Source organism: Nipponia nippon, unplaced genomic scaffold (genome assembly GCF_047370975.1).
Source record: "Nipponia nippon isolate SJK-2023a ecotype South Korea unplaced genomic scaffold, ASM4737097v1 scaffold_16, whole genome shotgun sequence".
In the NCBI taxonomy this organism is placed as follows: domain Eukaryota; kingdom Metazoa; phylum Chordata; class Aves; order Pelecaniformes; family Threskiornithidae; genus Nipponia; species Nipponia nippon.
In genome coordinates, this window is record NW_028262332.1 from 9,176,233 (window position 1) to 9,198,678 (window position 22,446).

The window sequence follows — 22,446 nt, forward strand, 5'->3', positions numbered from 1 at the left end:
ATCCTCCACTGGAGGGAGCTCCAAAGGGGCAGCCTGTTTTGTTGCTCTGAACTGCCTTTGAGGACAGGGATGACAACATATGGTGTGAGTAACCCCATAACAGCCCCCAGCTCCTTCAAGTATCTGCTCAGGGCTGGGCGCTGTCCTCTAGGTCACACCACGGCCAAGTCCCCATGCAGGTCACGCTGTCATGTGGTGGCCAGAGCTGACTGAAAATGGGAAAGTTCTAAGAGACAAAAACTTTGGCATTTTCTGTTTTCTCAATACTGCATCCCCGTTGTTCATGGTTATGTTAAAAAAGAAAAAGCCAGAACAGTAATGACAGAACTGATCTACAGATTTATAAAAAAAAAAAAGGGGGAAAGGGAAGGAAAGACTATTTTTCTTAAAATAGAAACTTGAAAACCACTTTGCAGATGTTTCTGTTAATTTTGTAAAGGTTATTCACAGGAAACAATGACTAATAAGCTTAAACCAACACTCAATTTTAGGGTAATTTGTGTAGCATCTGAGAGGTGCCCATATGTTACGGTGAGCTGCTGCAGAGATGGATGTGATAACCTGGAAATCGAGGATGGAAACCCCAGGCAGCCATAAGCTGCCCCTGCCCCTCGGAGCTGGGCAGGATGCGGCCAGGTCCATGTGGTCCTTGCAGCCTTTTTTCCTGGTGGAAAAAATCCTGCCAAAAATGTAAAGAGCAATTTTTTTTAGAAGTCTGGTATGTGTTCATGGGGGGCTGAGCTCCCCATGGACCCAGCGGCACCCGTGGCTGGACCGTGTGCGGCTTGCGTGCGCGAAGGCAGATTTGGCCCATAAGTTCAAAAATATCCTTTGGTTTTCCACGGAGCTGTTTGCTGGCCTGGCCAGGCTCCCTTCAGAGCTTCTGGTTCCTATTATCTGCCCAAGTCATCCTCCCACTTTTGCTGTAATGCTCCTTTTTCCCTGATGCCTTAGCCATGTTTTTCTATTATTAAAAAAGATTTCCTCCCCCCCCCCCCAATTAAAGTATCAGCTCTAATAATCCAAATAGTAAAATCTTGTCTTATGTAACTGTCTACTGAATAAGCTGGGCTTTGGCATTATGGTTAAGCAGTGTGGTGGTTCTTTAGGAAACTTGAGTGATTTCTGCTCTGGCCTTTGGGCTGTGGCCATGCTGCGCTTGGTGCACGAGTGCTCTGTTAAGCAGCCTCGGTGCCTGATGAGCTGGCTCTGCACCTGGTTTTCAATAAGCCACTGCAAACCCCCTCCCTCTTTTCTCTTTTTCTGATTATCAGATACATTTCTAATCTCTTTCTATGTCTGCCGCACTGTTGTGGGTGGAAAATCGAGGTGAGGCAAGATGTAGAAACTGGGGAGACAATGTCTTTTATGAGATCAGCTGATGGGGTCGGAGAAACAGAGAAGTTTTGAGGCTAATAAACAGCTTTTTGGACTGGGCAGAGCAATTCTAGAGCCCTGCAGAGCTGCGTGGGACTGGGCAGGAAAGGGGTTTTTTTTATTGTCCACAGGACACTGCTGCTTTGGGGTGTGTAAAGCCCTCTTCTCTTATTTTTACTGTACCCGGGGCTGTCAGCGCTGTTGTATTGTAGGGGTGGGGGTGATCTCTCTGCAGATGCAGTTATCTTTTGGGAAGGTGGAGTTGGGACCGGGCATGAAGTGCGGTGGCTTCACACCTTGTGGAGCAGCCTGAGATAAGCAGCTGCTTGACCTGGCCCTGGCCACGGAGGGTTTTTTGCCTGGCTCGTCTCAGGCGACATGCCCGTGTCAGGGAGGTGGCTCTGCCAAGTGGTTTGCTTTTCACTTCTTGGTGGTGTTTATCCCCTTGACTGCAGTCTCAGGCTGGTGGCCCCATGTGCACCATCCGTCCCCATGACGCTCTGTCCTTCCTTCCCCGCAGGGTGACATCCAGCAGCTCCTGATTGTGGCGGACCCCCGAGCAGCCCACGATTACTGCGAACACTACAGCCCCGACTGCGACACCGCCATCCCCGACTCCCCCCAGTCCCAGGACCCCAACCAGGATGAATACGTAAGTCTCTTGCAGGGTTTGGGGATGCTTTTGGGGCAGCAGCATCCAGCTCCGTACCACGGTTGCAAACTCGCTTGGCTTCTTCCTCCTGTTCAGCTTCCCTGCGATTCATCTGTAAGGACCAAGACAGAGCTTGTTTTTAGGATTTCCAGGTTCTGGTTTTGGCTCTTGCCCGCAGGAGTTTCCCTTCCTTTCTGTACTCCTGCTGTTTCCAGAGACTGAAATGAATATTTGCTTGGAGCTCAAAAACTTACAGGAGAGATGACCTGAGCAGAGTGTGAAATGCTGACCTTCCCTGGCAGGTCAAATCCTGTCCAAAACAGGCAGCTGCTTCTAAATTTCAAATTTTACTGTTGAACTTGCAAAAAGATTAAGTGGTTCTTTTTCAGTATTCTTTGAAACAACAGGTGTTAAAGGAGGGGGAAACATTTTTTTTGCCCCTGTATTTGACATTTGAATTTCATTTTGGCAGAAATGTTCCTAGCTTATCTGTATAAATTGCTGTGCTCAGTATTTTTTCTACAGAGTTAGCCTCAGATCTTTTCTTTAAAAAAAAGAAAAGACTGATACAGGACACCTTTTTCTTTCTGCTGCTCAATTAGAAATGTCTGGGTGTGGCTGATTTCCAGAAGAGCACCACCTGAATTTTACACCTTTTTAAGAGGTTTCAGGCTTAGCTCACAGCAATTAAAGTGTCTGGCATCCTCAGCAGCTTCTCAGCATCTTGGCTGCTCTCTTGGTCTGATTTGCCAGTCCCTGCACTCTCTTGCTTTCAGCTGGTCTCAGGTCTGCGGGCTCCTGCTGAATCCCCATGAAGCTGTAACCCTGTCAGCCTGCTCCAGCTTAGCTTTAGGACTGAATTAAAAACCCCAGCCTAGCAGAGCTTTGGGGAGCAGAGCGATGCTCGCAGGCAAGGCTGCCCAGCCCCGGCGAAGTGCCGTAACTGCTCCGCCAGCACTTCTGGAGAAACAATAAATAAGTAAAATAAAATAGACTTTGGTATGGTCAAAATACGTGGTAGTAGGAAAATTAAACTCTTCTTTCGGAGCCAGCAGTTCAACAAGGGCTGGCTTGTCTTAGGGCTGTGTTGCTCCGTGTAAGAATAACTCTTCCACGCGCCGGCATCTGCTGCCAGTGAGAGCGATGGATTGGTGAAGAAATGTGCCATGCCCGGCTGTAACCAAATGTTTTGTTTGTATTTCATTTTGAAGAATGACTGACGCCTTGTGGAAAACACTGAAAATATCTTGTTTTCAAAGCCCTTCTGCCTGCGGGCTGCGGGTGGATGGGAAGTCACACGGATGCTATTAGTGCAGTTGGATGAGGGAAAATAGCATCCCCGCTTCTCAGAGCGGCTGTGCGATTCAAGTGTTTTCTTCCCCTCTCTGAATATGTCAGATGTGTGACCTTGGGGAGGTCTCAACAATCTGAGGTTAGAAAAAAAAAATAATGGTTTTTCTTTTCTTATTGTGTTGTTATGGGTGGCTGAATTGCTGTAGGGTAGGTCCATCCTCTCTGTTAAGGGAGAACCTGCCACAGGACTAAGAGGTGATTGTGAACCCCCTCAAATCACAGCCACTGCCAAAGCAGCCCAAAGCCAGGCTCTTAGTGAATGTTTCATGATGAACAAGAGGAAGGGAAAGATTTCACTGCATCACGGCATGGCCCCGTTGACACGAAATAATGTCTAAAAGAGCTGGCAGGAATGTGCTTGGGTGCTGCCAGCTTATTTTCTGCTTCTCATCTTCTCTTTGCAGTACACCGATGGGGAGGGAGAAGGTGATACCTACTACTATGAGTACCCCTACTACGAAGATGTTGATGAAGCTGTAAAGCCAGAAGCACCCACCACCAAACCCAGCACTCCTGAAGTGGCTGCTGGAGAGAGACCTGAAACCAAGCAGGTACCGACACGGGGTCTCGGCAAAGATGTGTTTGATAAATGGCCCTTTTATAGGGGGGAAGGTGGAGGATAATGCAGAATTTTCTTTGTTTTTCTGATTGTGGCGTTTTATTTCTGCAATAGGACTATCCTGCCCCCACGCCATCACCTGATAGAGGGGACCCCGGCAAGAGGACGGAAGGGGATGCTGTGGTGGATGACCCCCTTGTGGATGAGTACAACTATGAAACCACTAACGAGGAGTACTTCACGCCTCTCCCCTATGAAGATGTCAACTACAACGAAGAAGTAGACCCCCAGGGTGGACTCACTGAAAACGCTGTGGAAGCTGAACTCCCCACGAGTACCGTCATCACCTACAATGAGACTGATGTAATTTTAATGAATTTTTTTCCTTTTGCTTTTTGTTTTCTAAATTCTGGTACTTCATAGCTCTAAGAGCAAAGGAGATGTGATCATCCATATGGTAAATCTGTAAGTGGTTTGGGCAGCTGTTGGAAGAGGAAGTTTGTTGTAAAATATTTTCACTCCAGATATTTTAGGGTGTGGAACACAGATATTTAGAATTTGGTTAAGGATTACTCCCCTGGAAAAATCTGTTCATATTGATATCTGCATTTCCCTGTGTGAAGTGCTTGTGTGACAAAAAAAAAAATGAAAGTTGGTGTTAAGATCTAAGTAAAAGCATTTTATTTTAAAGCTATTAATATAAATCCTTAAAATATTGATTTGATGGAGAACATCAATATTTTTCATTTTGTCATCCCCACTGAATAGCATCTTTAATTTAAAAAAAACCCCCAAACATTTCAACACTGGGACAAACCCTTGCTTTCCAACTACTGCATTCACCCAGAGAGAGCCCCTCCGTGTTGTGCACAGATCTGCTCAAAGATGAGATCAGTCCAGATCCCAGAGCTGATGTTTCTGTTGGAGCGATTACATTTTTAGTTACCCATGCTTTAATATGCTTCAACTGAAATACATTGCACTTGAGACTCTTTAATCCTTAAGACTTGCCTAGTTCTTGCCTTTTTATATTGGTGCTTAAATAGGGGAACGTTGGTCTCTTCCTTAGATGAGACTGGGATCAATTGTTGTGTAGCTCACTATGCAAGGAAATAACTGCGCTAGACAAGGCAAATTCTTCGTTATCCCGGAGCAGCAAGGGGAGTCAATAGTGGGATAACGTTTTCTGGGAGGTAGGATGGGACGTGGCAGAGTTTTTTGTTGTTCCTCCTCAAATGGAAAAGAATTACTTAGCTATGGGACTGTCAAAATTCAAGGCTTTCTGGGAGGTGCTGGAGGGGTGGCAAAAGAGACAGTGAAAGTTGGCCAACATATTTGGAGTTGGACCTGGAAGCTTGAATGAAATGGTGTCGGGGAAAGTGTCCAAGCAAAGAGCTGAGCAGCTGGAGCGAGGCGGGAGGGGAGCCAGCTGCCCCGAGGGCTGGTGGCGTGGCGGGGATCGAGTCCAGCCAACCGGGGATAAAAAATGTGGTGGAGGAGGAGGTTGAGCAGCCCAAAATGATACACGGAGAGAAACAGAAAAGGTTCCAGCGTATCGAGGAAGCGAGCGCCAACCTGAGGGAACCCATCGATGGGAAACTTTTCTGTTTCCTGACAAAGAGCCAGAAATCTTTGGCCAAGCTTGAACTTTCTAATAGAGAGGAATTAAAGATTGGATAGCATGACCTTAAAAAAAAATTGGAAGCGGAAATAAGAGGCTCAAGGGCAACTTTAGTTGTTAGGAAAAGGAAATAGAAGAGAAGGAAAGTTCAGGTAGGGAAACACATGGTGAAGCTCTCCTATGTGAAAGCTCAGCAAAGCATCTTGTGGGGAGAAGGAGCAAACTGTCCGCCTCCAGCGGCTCCAAAAGAGACAGCGTGTAGGTGGGGAGGGCTGTAGGGTGCTCCTGGGGTGGGAGGCTGTGAATCTTTTAGCTGATGAGCAGAGAAAAGGACACAACTTGTCTGGCTGAAGGAGATTCCCGCGCACTGAGGCGAAGGCTGATGCAGTGTGACATAGGGAAGACTCCCCAAAGTGCCAGCCTGAGGGACAAATACCCAAGAGGATATGGATTTGAGGTTTACACCTCGGAGTGGGAACCAAGGGCCCTGCCTGCAGCCATGAACTCCTGGGGAAACCGAATCCTTTAATCCAGCAGCAGACCAAGCTGCTTTATGAGCAATATGGAAGTGAGGATCAGGAACTTGTGTGTGTAATTGCCTGCCTAATACCTGTTACTAGAAACAGGGTTTCAGCAGGAGATAGACTGCTAAAGTGGTTGAGGCAGTTTATTTGCTCTTTAAAAAAAAAAAAACCCTCAAGTTTTTTTGGCTAGTTTAGGGGAAAAAAAAGTAGTGCTTGTGGTCATGAGTAAGTATGGTGCAATTTCAAGCAGTCCCAGGTTTCTGCCAGCAGCTGGGGAAGGCAGCCAGAGCCCCCGCACTGTCGCACAGGGATGCGAGCGTGCGGTGGGGACGAGGTGGGCTGGGACACCGGTGTCCCCTGAGCTGCTGGTGGAGCTGGCCCCGGCACTGCTTGCTGTAGGTCAGGGCATCCAATGGGATAACGTTGGTCTGGTGCAGAATGGTCATTTTTAGCATCCCTTCACAGACCTGTTGCAAGAGCGGGATATCTCCATCACTGTTGAGGTTCACCTGTCTATATTTTGGAAAGACTCTAATTTCTACAATGGGAATTAAAAGGGGATTTAGTTTTACGCAAGTCAAACTTTGTGGAGCCTGTGTGAGAGGTTTTGGAGGCAGATGTAGTCACTGAACTCTCCTGGGCTTGGGTTTCGTTATGGCTAATAACTTGGTGATAAATGCCAGTGAAGCAATTCCGAGATTTAGTAGGCAGCAATACTCCAGTGAACGAGAGGAGCTGGGGACAGATATATTTTGTTCATTGCCTGCTATTCATCAGGCAGTTTGCTTTACTTGTCCCGATGCATATACCAGGGCTTCATATCTGCATTGCTTCTCAGAAGGGAAGACTAAAAGGTGATTTAAATAGAGCTGTTATCAGCAAAGGAAAGTCGCAGTATTTTGCACACTAATTTTTTGGACCTCTTTTCTTTGTGGACTGTTTTCTGATTCAGGTTGTCTAACAACATTGTTAAGGAGATTATTTTTAGGCTTTTGTTTTGGTTTTTCTCCAAAACACCTGCAAATCTCACATGGAGAACTTTCCTCCTTCTCTGCCCAGTTATTCAAAATATCATATCTTTCCGTGCAAATTGACTTGGGGACCTTAATCAAAATATCAAACCAGACATTTTTGACATTCATTTCAAGAAATGCAATTTGAAAAAAGCTTGCTATGTTAGCCGCAAAAGCTTTATAGCAAGATAAACAGGTTTTAAGGTTTCAAAGTGCAAACCTAGATAAAAGATTTCAAACAGGATAAAAGACGTGTGTGATAGCACTAGATCCGTTTGAACGGTACAAAGGAAAAATAATGCTAACTTTTCCAAGTTTTCTAATTGAGTAATCACAAACTATAATTTCTGCAAAGACCAGTTGGTATTTGCAGAGGCAAAAGAAGGTGGGGTGGCAGAGCAACAATTCTCTTGGCACTTGGCTTATTCTGACTTTAAAACCTCTTGAATGTAGATACAGATGCTCATGTTTGTGGGTTCTGAGCAGTTTTGGCACAGAAACAAGGTCTGGAAGCGGTGGTGGCATTTGAGTGATTTTTGAATTCGTAGTAGTGAGGAGATAATTTCTCTGGGAAGCACTGAAAATAATTCCATTTACAGACCGTTTTGGTCATTACCTGGATGGGAAAGAAACAACAAAAAAAAATATCAGCAGCACATGTTGTTCTTTACAGTGCTGCTCAGAGTAAAGGATGCCAAGAGGCAGTTGGCTGCCAGGCTGCAGAAAGCACAGGGGTATGGAGAGCAGCAAGGAAATTCTGATACTTGTCTAGATGTCCTTGCTTCTGGTCTATACCATCTGTTTCTGTAAGGGTTCAGGGATTAATGCATCAGATCTGTAAAAACGTCTGCTTCTGCTCTTTGGACAAGCACAACTGCAACTTGGATCCCAGACTAAACAAACAGGAGGTTTTCGTAGAAGTGAACTTGGATTTTTCCACATTTCCTCCTGTAATCGGATATTCATAATGACACATTGCGTTTTCGATGTGCATTTTAAATATGGGACTGGACGTGTGACTTTTTATGCTTAATAAACCAGTGTCTCCAATATTAAGGCTGAGAGATGAAGCAGAGATTGGAGTTTGAAACTTCTGTTCCCTCTTTCTTTAGGCCTTTAGAGTTTGCAGGATCCTCCTGATGTGAGCTGTTGCTTTGTGCTGTGTTTTATTTTCCTCACTCAAACTTTTACACTCAATGTTACTTCAGGGATTGACAGAGGAATCCTGGGGAAAGCCAGGGTGTATGCTTTGACATAAAGATTCTCCATCCTTGTTGCCTGCTGTTGGAGAAGACCCTTGGGAGGTCATTTGGAGACCTTAAAACTCCAGAATTTAACTTTTTTGTGCTTTTTATTTGCAACTATTATTATAAAGCATCCTCACTTTGCAAAAACTGCAGTCTTCCCCTTATACTTCCATCATGTGCAGCCTAGAGAGATTTGCAGCCTGACATGTTGCTGCTCTTTTGCTTCCAGGCTCCTCAAGGCGGAGACGACCTGGATAAAGATTTCACCGAGGAAACAATAAAAGAATATGATGGGAATTATTATGATAACTATTACGACCGAACAGTCTCTCCCGATATTGGCCCTGGCATGCCTGCTAACCAGGACACCATCTACGAAGGGGTAAGAGTTAATTTTCCATTGAGGGTAAGACTAGTTCAAAATGCTTGTCCTTCCCGTAATTTATAGCATAGAGATTAGCAACTCAAAAACCAGTGAGAACATCTCGCTTGGATTCATCCACCTGCAATGCATGTGTTTTGCACAAGGCGAGGAGGAGGTGCCCTGTTTCTTTTCTACACGAACATCAGCAGTCCTTTGGTTGCAGAAGTTGTCCCAGGATCTCCGGTTCCTGCTGGGAGCGGTGATGCTGATGCAGGCAATGTCCTCTTTGACTGTTGGCCTTGTGTTTCCCTTGTGTGCTACAGATCGGTGGCCCACGGGGCGAGAAAGGACAAAAGGGGGAGCCTGCGATTATTGAGCCGGTAAGGACCCTCTGGTTTTTTTGGTGGTTTGATTTGCTTTTTTCCTCCAAGGAAAAGGTACAAGAGGTATGCTTGGTATGGCTTGGTGCTCTTAGTGGTGCAGCTGGGAGGAAAATTTCCTGTGGAAGAATTACTTGGTTCATTTAAAAACTTTTAATATAAAATACTGTAATTATTTTTTTAAAAAACTTCAAGAAGTGACCTAAGTTATGAAGGAAGTGCAAAATTTCCCATGAAATCTCTCGTTTACCAAAATAAAACCCTAGGCCTTTCAGAACTGAAGCATTAGGCAGAGGGCATGTCTCGCCTCTCCGGAGGTTCTGAAGTGCCCCCGACTCGGCAGCGAACCCGCTCCCCCGAGTGCCCGCAGCCGGTGGCCAGGTCATATCCTGACCTGAACTTGCAGCTTGGGCCCGGCTTTAATTGTGCAACTAATGGGGTCATCTCTCTGGAAATAAAAGGGTTCTCCCTGCACACAGCTGCAGGAGAGAGGAGAGGTTTGCTCCTGCGCCTGCTCCAGGGTCCCACCAACTTTCCACTTTCAGAGCCAACCCTGTGTCAACCTGGGAGTGGAACCCAGCACTTTCTTTATGATTCTGCCCTGGCCTGTTTCTGAGGTTGTTTTTCTTTCTAAAGAACGGTTATAAACTGCCTGTGCCCTTTGCAGTCTGCACAAAGTGTGGGTGCCCAACTGAGCACGCCCTTAGGTGAGGTGAGGATGGAGCAGCTCCCCGCTGCCCTCGTGGTGGGGATGGCTGGTGTTTACTCAGAGGTGCCCCTTGAGCCAGAGCAAGAGGCTGCTGGATGACGGCCGTGTGTCTGTCCCTCATTGCGTGTCAGGATGCCGAGGTACCCCCCTGTCTGCTCCTCTCTGGGCTGGAAACAGGGCTTTGGGTCCTTGCAACCACCTCCCCTGAGCCTTGTCCCGAAGGGCCGATCGCATGCTCACTGCACACCAGCAACTCAATTAACCTAATTTTCCTTGGCAGAGGGCCAGTGCGGTGCCCAGCATCGGGGCGGCACTTCCCATCACTCAGAGGCCATTCTTTTTCTTTTAATTATTCCTCCCTTTTCTCCTTTGCCTGATGCTTTTGCAGATAGCGGGGCGGGAGGGGGCAGGGAGAAGCTGGGGTGCAGCAGTGGGGCTTGAAAAGCTTGCATGAGTGTGTTATAAAAGCATTTCCAACCTTTCCTTCCTTCTCTTCCTTTCTGTGTCTTGCTCTCACTCTGCAAACAAAAGGAAGAATGAGTGATTTTCTTATCAGAGATGTGGGAAGGGTGGGGGGCAGCCAAACCCCGTGAAGACGATGGCAGAAACCCAGCCTGCCCTGTCCAGAACCAATCTGAAATGCTACAAAGCGAACAAAATAGTTAAGTTTAATCATCCAGAAAGAATTTGGCCGCCTTTGCTATTTCAAAACACTGGAGCATGTATAGCTTTTGCCAGAAAGTAAACAAGACCAAATGCCGCCTTTTCCCTTTCTGTGCGGTTCCTCTTCAGCAGAGAGAAATTCAGATTTGCTCTGCTCTTCACTCTTTTTTTTTTTTTTTATGGGAGCTGCAGCAGAAGGGGAATAAAAACCAAATGCAGAAGTCGGATTCTGCTGGATGTTCTCTTTTCGGTCAAACCTCCTGTCCTTCAATCCTTGCTCTGTGCTGACGCTCGCTGGAGGCAGCGGGGCAGCACAGGCGCAGGGTGAGGAGGGATGCAGCCAGGGATGGCTGGGACCCCCTGCATCCCAGCGCTGGAGGTACCAGGCTGCCTTCGCCACCTCAAAGCCCTCTGTTCTTTGTGGGGGACCCTGGTGCTCACACCTGCCTTCGGGGAGGGTTTGATGAGCATTTGCATGGCACCTTTGTGTGCTGCAGCCAGCTTTTGGGCTGTTTCTGTGATATTAGCTTCACTTGTGGGTAGCACCTGGGTGTTGATTGAGTGGAAGCAACACCCTGTTTTTCTCTGGGACAGTCCCAAATCCATGGTGTGCTTGCTACCCCCAAGGCGATAGCCCTTGGTGCCATCCCCCCACTGGTCCTGGTCCCAAAACCCTCCCATGTTTCCATTGCTCCTGTTGATGAACAGTCATATAAACAGTGGAGGCTTCTTGCTGAGGAGACTCTCCAGATGTCCCTAAAGCTAGAGCTCAACATAAACCAACAGATAAATATGGGAAGATGCCAAGGATGTTTGCATTGCAAATTGGCTAATTAGCCCAGACTTCCCCCCTGCGGAGGAGCATCCCGAGCCTCTGCAGCCGGCCATGGGAAGCAGAGCCTCAGTGCTGTGCATGCTCAGACCATGGTAATGCTGGCACCTAGCAGCCCAAAAATGTCTTGGGGAGACCTATGTGGGCTAGGGTGCTCTGCACCAGCCCAGAGACAATTATTAATTTCTGTTTTGGAGCCTGCCACACCAAAATGTGCCATTGTTGGTCTCAAGAGGGATGGATGTTGGGGTGTCCGTATGGGGAAAGGTTTGCTGGGACCTCTGGGGCTTCCTGTGCAATGTCTTCATCGCGTGTCTGAACAGGAGCCAGTGCTTGGTGAGTGTCCTGGGGGACACCTCCATCAGTGTAGCTCGCCTCTTCTTGGTAGCCTCCAACAGCAAAGAGCTCATCCTTAGTGCAGGTTGGAGGAATGTCATGTAGGGTTCACCCCTAATTCCCACCCAGGAGAGAGCGTTCCCACCCATGGCAGACAGTGAAACTGATGTCAAAACGGGCATGGGGCGAAGTCCATGACCTAAATTCTTTACTGGTGAAGAATGACTGCACAAGTGCTTCTATGATGACAGCAGCAGAAAATTTCCCCTAACACATCCAAATGAAGCGGAAGCCAGATTTTAAATGAGGTGGTAATGAGTAGTATGGACACTGGGAAAGGCAGAAAATAGTGCTGGCCATGCATTAGTGGTGCAGAAACATGCATCCCGCTAATGGAAGCAGGAACGGTTTGTGGCAGCATGTTTTACCCTATTTTTTTGCTCCTCTGGGCTTAGCAACTGTGGCTTTGGGGGCAGGAATGCTGGGATTTTCCTCTAGACATTTCAGATTCGTTCAGCTCAGCCCTGTCTGCTGCAGTGGCTGCCATGGGGTCAGCCGAGGCTTTTGGCACCAGAGCCTGAGCACAGCAGACCGGCCAAGGGTGACCTGAGACCGGTCCCTGCACTTGCTTTCTCTGAGTTTCTCCTATACGAGCCGACTGCTTATCTGCAGATTTTTACAGGCTGATTTCATCCTATAGGAGAAATGTCCTTGTTTGCTACAGATGAGCTGGCAAGCGCTGGGACTCCTTTGGCTTGACCTGGGTGCTGCTGGGTGCATGGGCACTGGTCCAGAAATAAAAGGGCAGTGCTTTGCTGTGGGGCTCTTCCCCACAAATCGTCCTGATGCCTTCTAGAAACTATTTGCTAGGTTTATTAGGAGGTTTCTTTCCTGCCTCTTACATACCCATGAGGGGAAAAAAAAATAAAAGCTCAATTCTACTGAGTACATGATAGACCTGATTTAAAGTTATGACAAAATATTTAGATTAAAAGGAATGGAATAACATTATTCTACCATTTTGCCCACACAGTGATTTCCTAGGTACACAGAGTAAATCACGGCATGCAGTCTGCTGAGAAAGTAATTTAAAAAAAAAAAAGAAAAAACCACTTGCAATTTGATTATTAACTTTTTTTTGAGCTGCTTGGATCTAGAAACAGCTTCTTCCTGAAGAGGAGCTCTTCTCTTGCTCTGGCACCATCGAGGCTGGACGTGCCCCAGGGTTTGCCCTTTGCCTGGCCGTGAGCTAAGGGAGAAGGGTTGTGGTTAGGAAGGTGACCCCATGCTGGGGCGAGGGTGGCCTTGGTGCTGGGGGAAGGGGCTTTTGCTGTGCCCTTCGTGATTCAAATAGGTGGCACTTGACTTGGCAATGGGCGGTGCCTTTTGTGCTTCTGGCAATGGGGACACAGGAGATACCATCCAGAAAGTGGAAACCTTCAGCTCTGGGATGCCTAGACCTAGCAGCAAGGCCTGAAATATTTAAGAACAGAATAAAGCATCGGGTTTTCCAGCCCTGTAGTCAAAGTGACTTTGAGGATGTACCTTGCTAATCACTTTTTTTTTCCTCTTGCTTAGGGTATGCTGGTGGAAGGCCCGCCCGGTCCTGAAGGCCCAGCAGTAAGTGGCACTCTGTCTACACCTTGCACCGAAGGATGCGCGCGGCTCCAGGGTGCTGGATGCACGTGCAGGGCTCGGTGCACAGCTGTTCCTGGGCTCTATTGCTTCCATATGCCATGCATGTGTACAGAGCGCTTCAGGGTCGATTTTCTGGTGCAAAAATAAACAGAAAGCTCTAATTCTTTCCCTGCTTGTTGTACAAATAATAATAATGTATTTTTCCTTAGCAGCTTATTTTTTTTCCTGCGTTTTCTATGCTAGGGCCTCCCAGGACCTCCAGGACCAACTGGACCTGTGGGCTTAATGGGTGACCCCGGGGAGAGAGTGAGTACTCATGTTTTTCTCCTCTTTGGCTGAAGCCTTGGCTCATTTTGTGTGGGCAAAATGGGACTGTGGCATATCACTGGAGCCCTACAATACTGTTTCTCCTGTGAATAGCGGTCTTCTTTGAGTCAGCCCCAAAAGGAGCTTATGGTAGGGTACAGAGCAGACCTTTGCATCCAGGGGTAAAGGGCTGGGGAACAGCCACGCTAATCAAATGCATTAAGCAGTTTTCTCTAGGTTAAAACCAAGAGTAAGGCTGACAAACCCTCTGCTCTCTGTTTGCACCCTTTGGCACGTGCCTGCTCATGCTGATGTAGGAACTGGGCTGTGGCACTGGGAAAACAGGATAAGCAAACACACAAAATAGCTGTTAGTACTGTAAAATGAAGTTTAATGGTGATTCTGCATCCTCGTTCCAGCTGGCATTGCAAGTCCTGGTAGAGGGTTTGGTTTTGTTTGGGTCCAGGATGGTCCCAGGCCATGCCAGCACCCCTGCTGCAGGTCCTTCCTTACGCTTGCTTTGCGTCCCAGGCTGCTCCGGGTGGGAAGGTGGCTCTTGTGCAGCAGCTCGCCTTTTCTGTAGGTAGATTATTGGTCTGTACCAGCAAGCGCTAGAGACTGATTTGTGTGCTTTAGCAATGCAGTAACTTAGGTTTTGCATGTTTGGTTTTGATGTTACTGTAAATCAGTTTTGTCCCTAGCAGCTCCTGCTTTGTAAACTGCTTGCTGCCTGTAGAAGCCTCCGGCATTGGGGTGTCTCATTGAAGGCAGCTGCTCCCAAGCACTTTTGTGGATTGTGACCCTAAATCCCGTACTTTAGCACTGCACTTTGTTCAGAGTTGTATATTTATTTGTTATTGCTGTGGCCTCACCTGGGATCAGAAACGACCTGGCTTTTAGGAGCTGCTGAACTGGAGCCTCGGGTTAGTAAGCAGTGCATAAGCTTCATTCAAGCAGCAATCCATGTGCTTGACAACGCCAAAAATTAAAACCTGCTCTCCTCGCTGCCCGAGCTGAGTCTCTGAAATGACCCTCGTATCAATACGCTCCTCGTGCTTTTGTTCACCCACACTTCAAGCCTATTCCCCCTCCCCGGTAGAGGCAGCCAGGCAAGCGGGTATCCGTGTGCAGCTGCCTGGGCAGCCGGGGACCAGGCTGTATGCCGCTCCCAGCCCTGCACCCAGGGGGAATTTTGGCCTGATATCTAGTGGAAGATTTACCATTGCACAGATGGCCTCTGGCTTTGCACAGAGGCTGAGGAGGGATCAGCCTCAGCTGCCAGAGCAGCTCGGGTTGGGTCTGAAACTAGAGAGGTGCACGCAGCGCCCTTGAGCAATACTGGTTTGGGTGGCGGAGCACCAAAACGGGGGCTGTGTTGGCAGGAGAAGAGCGGCTCCTGTCTCGATGCAGCCCAGCGGAGTGGCGTGCGAGGCTGCAGGCCGGTGCAGCAGTGGCACAGGGCGATGTGGGTGCCAGCAGCAATCGTTTTGCATGAGTAAATTCATTGATTTCAGCAGGTTTGCATGAGCAAAACAAATGGGGCTTGGAGCTTGACGCCATCTTGGTGCCTTGGTGCATCTTGATGTTGAGTGCAGTCAAATACGCTTTTAAAATAGCTTTCAGCGTACTGCTGTTTCATCTGGGGAATGGGGCTCCTAGCAGTCCTAGTGCCAGCCTATATCTGTGGCTTGCTGTGGCCCGAGGCATTTTGACAGTCCTGTTAAAAAGGGCAAAGACGTGCCTACAGGTGGGTTTCTGAAGGCAGGCTTGGTTGGAGGTCTGTTTTTCCAGAGTTTCTCCTGGAAAGCGCCGGAGGGAGGAGAGCAGCAGCAACACAGATCACAGGAGATGTGCCCGAACACACAACATCCCGCTGCTATTGGTGCTGTCACCCAGCAAATGCAAAACACCTTTCCAAGGAAGGGAGTGCTTATCAGCAAACGCTTCCCTAATCTGATCACTGAGGTTCTGAGCACGTTTTTCTGGCAGATAAGGCAGCCCGCTACCCATGGCAGGCTCACGTGCACCACAGCATCCTCCACCGATCCAACAGTTGGTTTCCAGATGGGGAACCGCATCCCGTTTGCCTCCTGGGTGCCTGGGAAGGATAAGGTGGGGTGACCCAGGCTCTCTGTGTGTAGGGATTCCTACTCTTCTAGCAGATTTTGGTTGAATTCTGCCTGGACAAGGTGAGAAAAGCCCCATGACCAGGTTCAAATGCAAAGGTCTGGATAGGTAAAGGGGTGTTGTGCTGTTCTGATGTGTGTCTTAGCATGGCTAATTGCTGTGACTGCTGTTAAGGATTTGTGTTGTAGCCTTGCTTATCTCTCTCTCTTTTTTTTTAAACTTTTTTGTCTTAATTGAGTAACGTAAGACCTAGAAAGAATAGGAGGGAGAATTCACTCTATTGCAGAGGGTTAGAACAAGATCTCTGCACTACCAAGCCTCGTTTTAGCCTTGTTTTTAATGCAGGAGCGATGCCAGAGGTTTGCCATGGCTTCTTCTGTGGTGGCCATCAGGTGTGCGTCAAACCCCCTGGTTTTCATTTCTTCTTGCTCCTGGCCTGGCTGCAGGCATGGAAATGCCAGCAGAGGCACCTCGGGAGGTGACCAAGCGTAGTTGTACACAAGGATGCAAGAAGGGATGTATCAAAATATGAAACCACCAATTAGACAGAAAGGCTGACTATTTTTCCCTGAAGTCCTTCCTGGCCTGGCTCTTTGCATGGGTTAAGTGAAGACTGAGGCACTGTGCCTTAACTTGTAGAGTATCATTCCTCTCCCACCCATTGAGGTGGTTCTCCACCCCACCTGCTCATCAGCAAGAAGCAAGAGATGGGACACTGCCCCTCTGCAGGTTGATGCTTTTCCAAATTACCATCCCATCGGTGTGGATTTGGGACCCCTGGGGCCTGGCTGCCTTCCCTGGGGGCATGAACAGGAGGGGTCGTGTTCCCAGCTTTCCTGCCTGCTGGAGGACAAAGCAACCAGCTGGCTCCAAACCCTTCATTATTCACTTCCCGGCCCGATGACACACACAGTGCAAAATATAGCCACTGAGAGAAATAAAATCATTGCTGGCCTGCACTGGGAACTCTCTGCTATGGTTTTAAGGTGTGCTTGAGGTGATTACTCAGGTGTTGGGGCATTCTTGTGGCAATGACCTTAACCTGGGCCCTGGGTTTTTGTTTGGTTTCTGTGGGTTTTTTTTGTTTTGTTTTAATTAAGGCACTTTGTTGTCTTGTTGGTCTCTAGGGGCTTGGCTGGAGTCCGCTGGCTGCTGTGCTCCCGCATCCCCCCTGGAGCGTTGCTGTAAAGACCCCCACCTCATTTGCGCTCCTGGTGTATTTATTGTTTTTTTGATGAAACAGTAATAACGTTTCTTGTGGTTGTGACATGATTGAGAACGAGAGGCCCTGACTGCTCCATTGATCGGGTGCCTGCAAGCTCAGAAAGTCAATACGCAGCTGTGGGCTCAGCCCATGGCCAGGAGCCAGGGCCACTGCCCAGAGAGTTTGGCTTAACCCTTGAGATGCTGCGGTCCTGGTTCCTCCTGCACTACTCCAGCAGAAGGACCAAGGGAGGGCTCTGCGTCCTTGGGTGTTAGACTTCATAGAGGACAGGCAAGCTGGGTAAGGTCCCAGCAGTTTTTTTTGCATCTTGTAGTGGTCTAGGATTAGTCAAAAGAACTGTGCGGCTTCATCAGGCTCTTGGTGGGTCTTCATCCTGCATGTGTCCTACAGGTTGCCCAGCTTTCTCTTCTTCTCCCCTTGATGTGCTGCTTCTGGTCCAAAGAATTCGGTTGCCTGATGGGATGGATGCTGACCCTGGTGACGAGGGAGTTTGTATTTCTGCCATTTGTCCAGGCAGATGCAGACATTTGCTGGCCAGGCTCCTCTGCAGCAGCCATGGAAAGCCGATCAGCAGCAGACACATTGTCCCTCGTGATGCTGCTCCACATCCTGAAATGAAAGGCAGAATTTGCATTCTAGCACAGACGGCACATCCCGCTTTTCTGAGTGTCCAGAACAGAATGTAATACAACATATTGTGCATAGAGAAGTGATGAACTTGCAGAGCTGGGAACTGCAACTGTATTAAAATACTCCTTTTCAATTAGAGCAGCTCCTCTTTTAATTTGTTTATTATTAACCCTGTATATAGCTCATGAATTTACATGACACTTATATATGTACAGTGAGGAACATTTTCTATGCCTGCATCTGATAAAGACTTATTTGCAATCAGGCAGGTGCACTGAATTAATATACCAACAATATTCAGCTATGTTAATATTGGCCAACACTCATTTAGCTCTGTTTTATTCATCATGTCACTTTGTTCATTTATCCCAGTTATTTTACAACACGAAGAAGAGCTTGTGTCACCGGCAAAGCTGCAGAGCAGCCTGTTTGTGGGAGGTTTCGGAGGACTCATCTGGGGGGAGGGCGGTTTAGGATGACTTAGGCAGGTTTCTTTGAGTAGTGGGAAGCAGAAAATATGGCACTTAGGAGAGACCAGAGAGCTATTTCATGGGTACTCCGGACTGGAATGAAGGAAGTGGGAAAATGTGCTCCTTTGAACGAGATGAACCGCAGCATTAGAGCAAACTGCAGCTCCGTCACTGACCCCGCTGTGTGTTTGGATATCTGGGGTGTCTGGGTGCTCTGGGGGAAGGCTGCTCGCAAAGCAAGAGCTATATCTTCCGAGACCGTGCAGTCGTTGCGTCCCAAAGGACTTATTCCCCCTGAAGACAGTTTTGCGTCTCAGAAGCATGATAGGTCCCTAAAATCCTTATTGGGGTTCTGAAAGGCTTGACATTTTCAGGGTGCCCTTTTTTCCATCAGAGGGCAAGCGCTGCCTTAACTAAAGACCCCAAATACTGTGAGAAAGATCTCCTGTTGCGTAATTTCCAACCAGGGCTGAAAATGGCAGAAAAATAATCCTAGAGAGAGACTTGAGGCAAATTTTGAGGCTCAGTACTGTGGGCTGCTGGGCACCACTCTGTCACTGTCTGCTGCTGGAGGAGCCCAAGCGCTAACGCACCGAGGTTTCAGTTTAAACGTTCCCTTGGAAATATTGCACTAGTGTTTGCACTCAGCATGGCATTTTAGAGCACTGCATCAAATAAAAGTTGAAGTCCCCATCCCTGGCTGCTATATATCAGCAAATCTCTATTTACATAATGAGAGTGACACATATTTACACCAACTGAGAGTCTGGCATGCTGCACTTAAAGGCATTCATGAATTTAAATTTATGAAGTGCTTTATGGTTTGATTTTTCTCCATACTATTCTCCATGCTCCTCCACCCCACAAGGAAAAGACCTCACACACCCAACCTGAAACAAAAAGCGGTGTTTATGTATAAAGACATTGCATCAACATTTGTCAGGCAGAGCGCATACAGAGAGATAAACAAGCTCATTCTTGATCCATCATATACAGGACTGGAGTTAAAAGAGAAGAGAGGGAAGAAAGTTTATTACATAAAATGAGCCTGGTCTAAATTATTTATTGTGCTTCTGGCCCAACAGATGGGACTGCCCTCTGTACCTCATCAGCGGAGTCAGGGACTCCGGTGTTGGCCAGACTGAGTAAACAGCATGAATGTAACATCATGAGCTTGTCTTGAAAAATGGATAGGCTGGTGTGTGATGCAGTCTCCCTTCGGTGCTGAGGGAGCTGCTGGCTTTTTTTTTTTTTTTTTTTTTTTTCTGATAAATCACTGGCTGCAGTGCTGTCTGCTGCAGCGCTGGGAGCAGCGTTGTTATTCCGGGCCGCTTGCGGTGCAGACCTTGGCTCCTCGTCCGCAGCGCTGCTCTGCCCTGTAATTGTGGTGCAGGTCCAGCCACAGCCCGGCCAGTGTGATGGGCAGGGTGGAGCAGCGGCAGCTTTTCACCCCCGCCCTGATGCTGGGCTCTAATTTAGGGCTTGAAGCTTTGACTTAAGTGTTTTGGGTTCCTTTTAAGAGGGAGTCAACAAGGGAAATGTTTAGTTGAACATGGCATAGAGGGAATGGAAGAAGAGGGAACAGAGAGATGTGAGGGATGCAAAGAGATGCACCAAGATCTTGCTGGAAGACAGTAGGGCAAGAATAACACTTCAAGTGTTTTGGTTTGGCAATTTAGTTGTTTTAAATGTTCTGATTTTTAGGGACGTTGTTACCTATTTCCCTTTCCTTCCTTCCTTTCCCAACGTTATCCACCCTCCTTTGCCTTGTGGGGTGAGTGTGCGACTTTCTGGGGCAAGGTCTGGCTCTTCTGTGTCCCTGTAGCGTGTCCATATATGTCTGTGATTTGTGGCAGCGTTTTATTTTTACTTTTGTTTGGTGTCTGCATGGGCTGGAGAGCTTCAGGCAGGTTGAAGAGAGAGCTAACATAGGTGTGTGTTGCTTGCTCTTCCAAGAGCTTTGGTTCTCCACAGATAGATTTATTATTGGTGTTTACTAAATAGGGGAGTGTCCAAGTCCTCAAGCTTGAGCTGTGGGCCAGGCAGTCCTGTCTGTCTTGCCATGAAATGAGCACCAGGGCTCCTCTTGGCCTCGCTGGGATGTGATCAAGTCCCTCTAGCCTTCCTTCAGCTCCTTAAGCTGGTGTGAAAATTGCAATTAGGCATGCACATCGAGTAGCTGGATGTCATCCTCATTTGCATGTAGGATTGCTGGATGGATGTGCAAATTTGGGTTAACTTAAACTTTTTGCTAAGTACACAGTTGGGAATACAAATAATCTATGGGGCTGTCTTAGGAAAATTGGCCGTATTTGATTATTTATAGCTTCATCGATAGATCTTTTACTGCGTACTTGTTTCTTTAGTACAAGTTAAAGATTCTCAACTGGTGCTAATCAGCACGGTTCCATTGAGATCCTCAGAGTTTTGCTGATTTACAGCCGCTGACAGGGTCACTCCCTCGTAGATGGAAGTAGCCTCATATGACTAAAAGAAAAGACAGAAGAGAAAAATAGAATGACCCAGATGACTGAACATGTATGGAAATGTATTTATCTTCCCACATTTCTACCTCGCTGACCTGAGCTATGAAGTTTCTTATACTTTTTTAATAGGTTTTAACATACCCAACTAAACATTGATTCTATTGGAGCATTGCAGAGACTTTTATCGCTCGCTTGAAAATTGCATATGGCAGTCCCTGGAAATATGGGGGCTGGGATGTAAGAAGAGGGAATTACTAAGAAAAGTCATGTGCGCTTACAGATGCGCTTCCACAAAATTTGCCATAGCACTGGGATGCCTACGTGCTCAATGCCTGTCTGTCAAGATAAGGAGCCTTTTGTGTCGTGAGATGTACCTTTACAGCCATGGCTACTGATGTATGGACATGACTAAAATGATGCTATAGAAGTTTATTTTTATTTTTTCTTCTTGTAGGGACCACCTGGTCGCCCAGGTCTTCCAGGAGCAGACGGTTTACCGGGACCACCAGGGACGATGCTTATGCTGCCTGTAAGTACAAGTGTAACTACAAAAAACATTTAAATGAGTCGAGCTTCTTGGCTTTGCTACCGTTTAGTGCCTGTTCTTGCAGAAGTCTCCCATTTCTTTTACACCAAGGACACATTTTCCTTAGTATAAAAGTTGGATCCTGATGGTTCCCCTTGTAAAGCTACTTTTTGCAAAGCACTGTAACTTCTTCACTAGTTAAAAGCACGGGGCAGGTAGGTTAAAATTTCCAGAAGTGATGAATAAGCTTAAGTATATCTGACTGGGTATGGTGATGGAGAGTGAAAGTCATGAAGAAGCGACTGAAGACACCTCCAAGGGACAAATTTCCAGGCAGAACCCTCCCTCCTACAGTGAGGAACCTCTAACAGCTCTTTAAAGCAGGTGCCAAAATTGTAAGCACCTGAATGAACTGGTTTCTTTTGATGACCAGTGGTTAATTTGCATTGTTTTTTTTCCTCATACATGAAGCTAGCAAGTACCGAGTTAGCCTTCTTGGTCCTGCGATGCTAAAGGAGTGGTTGTATTTTGTGTCTGCTTTGATGTGAGAAAACCCTAAGGAAACCAGCTGCCGAAAATGAGTGGTTAGGTACCAAAGGGAAAGAGTCTTTAGCGAAAAACCGCAGCACTCTTGTACAGGCTCCAAATGGTAGGGTGATACTTGTGTAGGTTCCTGGCAGGGTGCCTAGGACAGCCTGGGCCAAGTGCTCAACATGGAGCTTAGCTGGCCATTACAATACATTTGTTGGCCCCTACAGTAACCAACCGTAAGCCTATAAATTGCATCTCTTTGAATATGCTTGCCAGGTTCGTGTGGTCATATACCTAGTGCCAACCAAGTGAAATGCAGAGGTGAAATGGAGGTGAAAGAGCCATCCAAGTAGGTTCTGCAGCCTGGAGAGTTCTTCTTGCAAAACCCCAACCACACATGTAATTAAGGCAGGAGAAGGGTGTGTGTCCTGGAGAGTGTGCTTGTAGCTGTTGGGGGTGGAAGAGGCAGAAGAAAACATTAAACTCCTTCCCTTTCAAGTTTGGGGAAATAAAACATTAATACTTGGAGTTTTTTTAAAATCCTTTGTGTGCTGAAGGATCCTGGCTTGAACAATAAGCCAAACTCTGTTCTTTGAAGCACACTGGCACAGTTGAGAAATATAGCCTTTGTCCTGGGGCAAACAGGCAGCTACAGCCAAATAACCTGATGCAACCCCATCTCTGGGGGTCTCCTGGCCAACAGCATCCGCATGGGGAATATCAGCCCTGTGAGAACTTTGCATTTAGTTTTGAACGGTGGTGTGTGAGGTCCTTACAGTTCAGAGCCTACAATCCCTCTCATTGTGCGTTACTTTGAGCCGGCACAATTCGCTGTGCGGGTACGGACATGGGAAACAGTCAGTTTGTGCCTGTGAGT

General features: G+C 47.4%; 1 protein-coding gene across 3 annotated transcripts in view; it reads left to right on the forward strand.

Annotated features, from left to right (window-relative positions):
* Window positions 1-22,446, forward strand: part of COL5A1 (collagen type V alpha 1 chain) — a 180,884-nt gene that overhangs the window by 91,376 nt on the left and 67,062 nt on the right. For all 3 annotated transcript variants that reach the window (XM_087752785.1, XM_087752786.1, XM_009476995.2), the window contains 8 exons: window positions 1,898-2,029; window positions 3,787-3,933; window positions 4,056-4,304; window positions 8,576-8,728; window positions 9,034-9,090; window positions 13,209-13,250; window positions 13,512-13,574; window positions 20,967-21,041. In XM_087752785.1, the coding sequence (XP_087608911.1) occupies window positions 1,898-2,029; window positions 3,787-3,933; window positions 4,056-4,304; window positions 8,576-8,728; window positions 9,034-9,090; window positions 13,209-13,250; window positions 13,512-13,574; window positions 20,967-21,041 (918 nt within the window). The remainder of the gene's footprint in view (window positions 1-1,897; window positions 2,030-3,786; window positions 3,934-4,055; window positions 4,305-8,575; window positions 8,729-9,033; window positions 9,091-13,208; window positions 13,251-13,511; window positions 13,575-20,966; window positions 21,042-22,446) is intronic.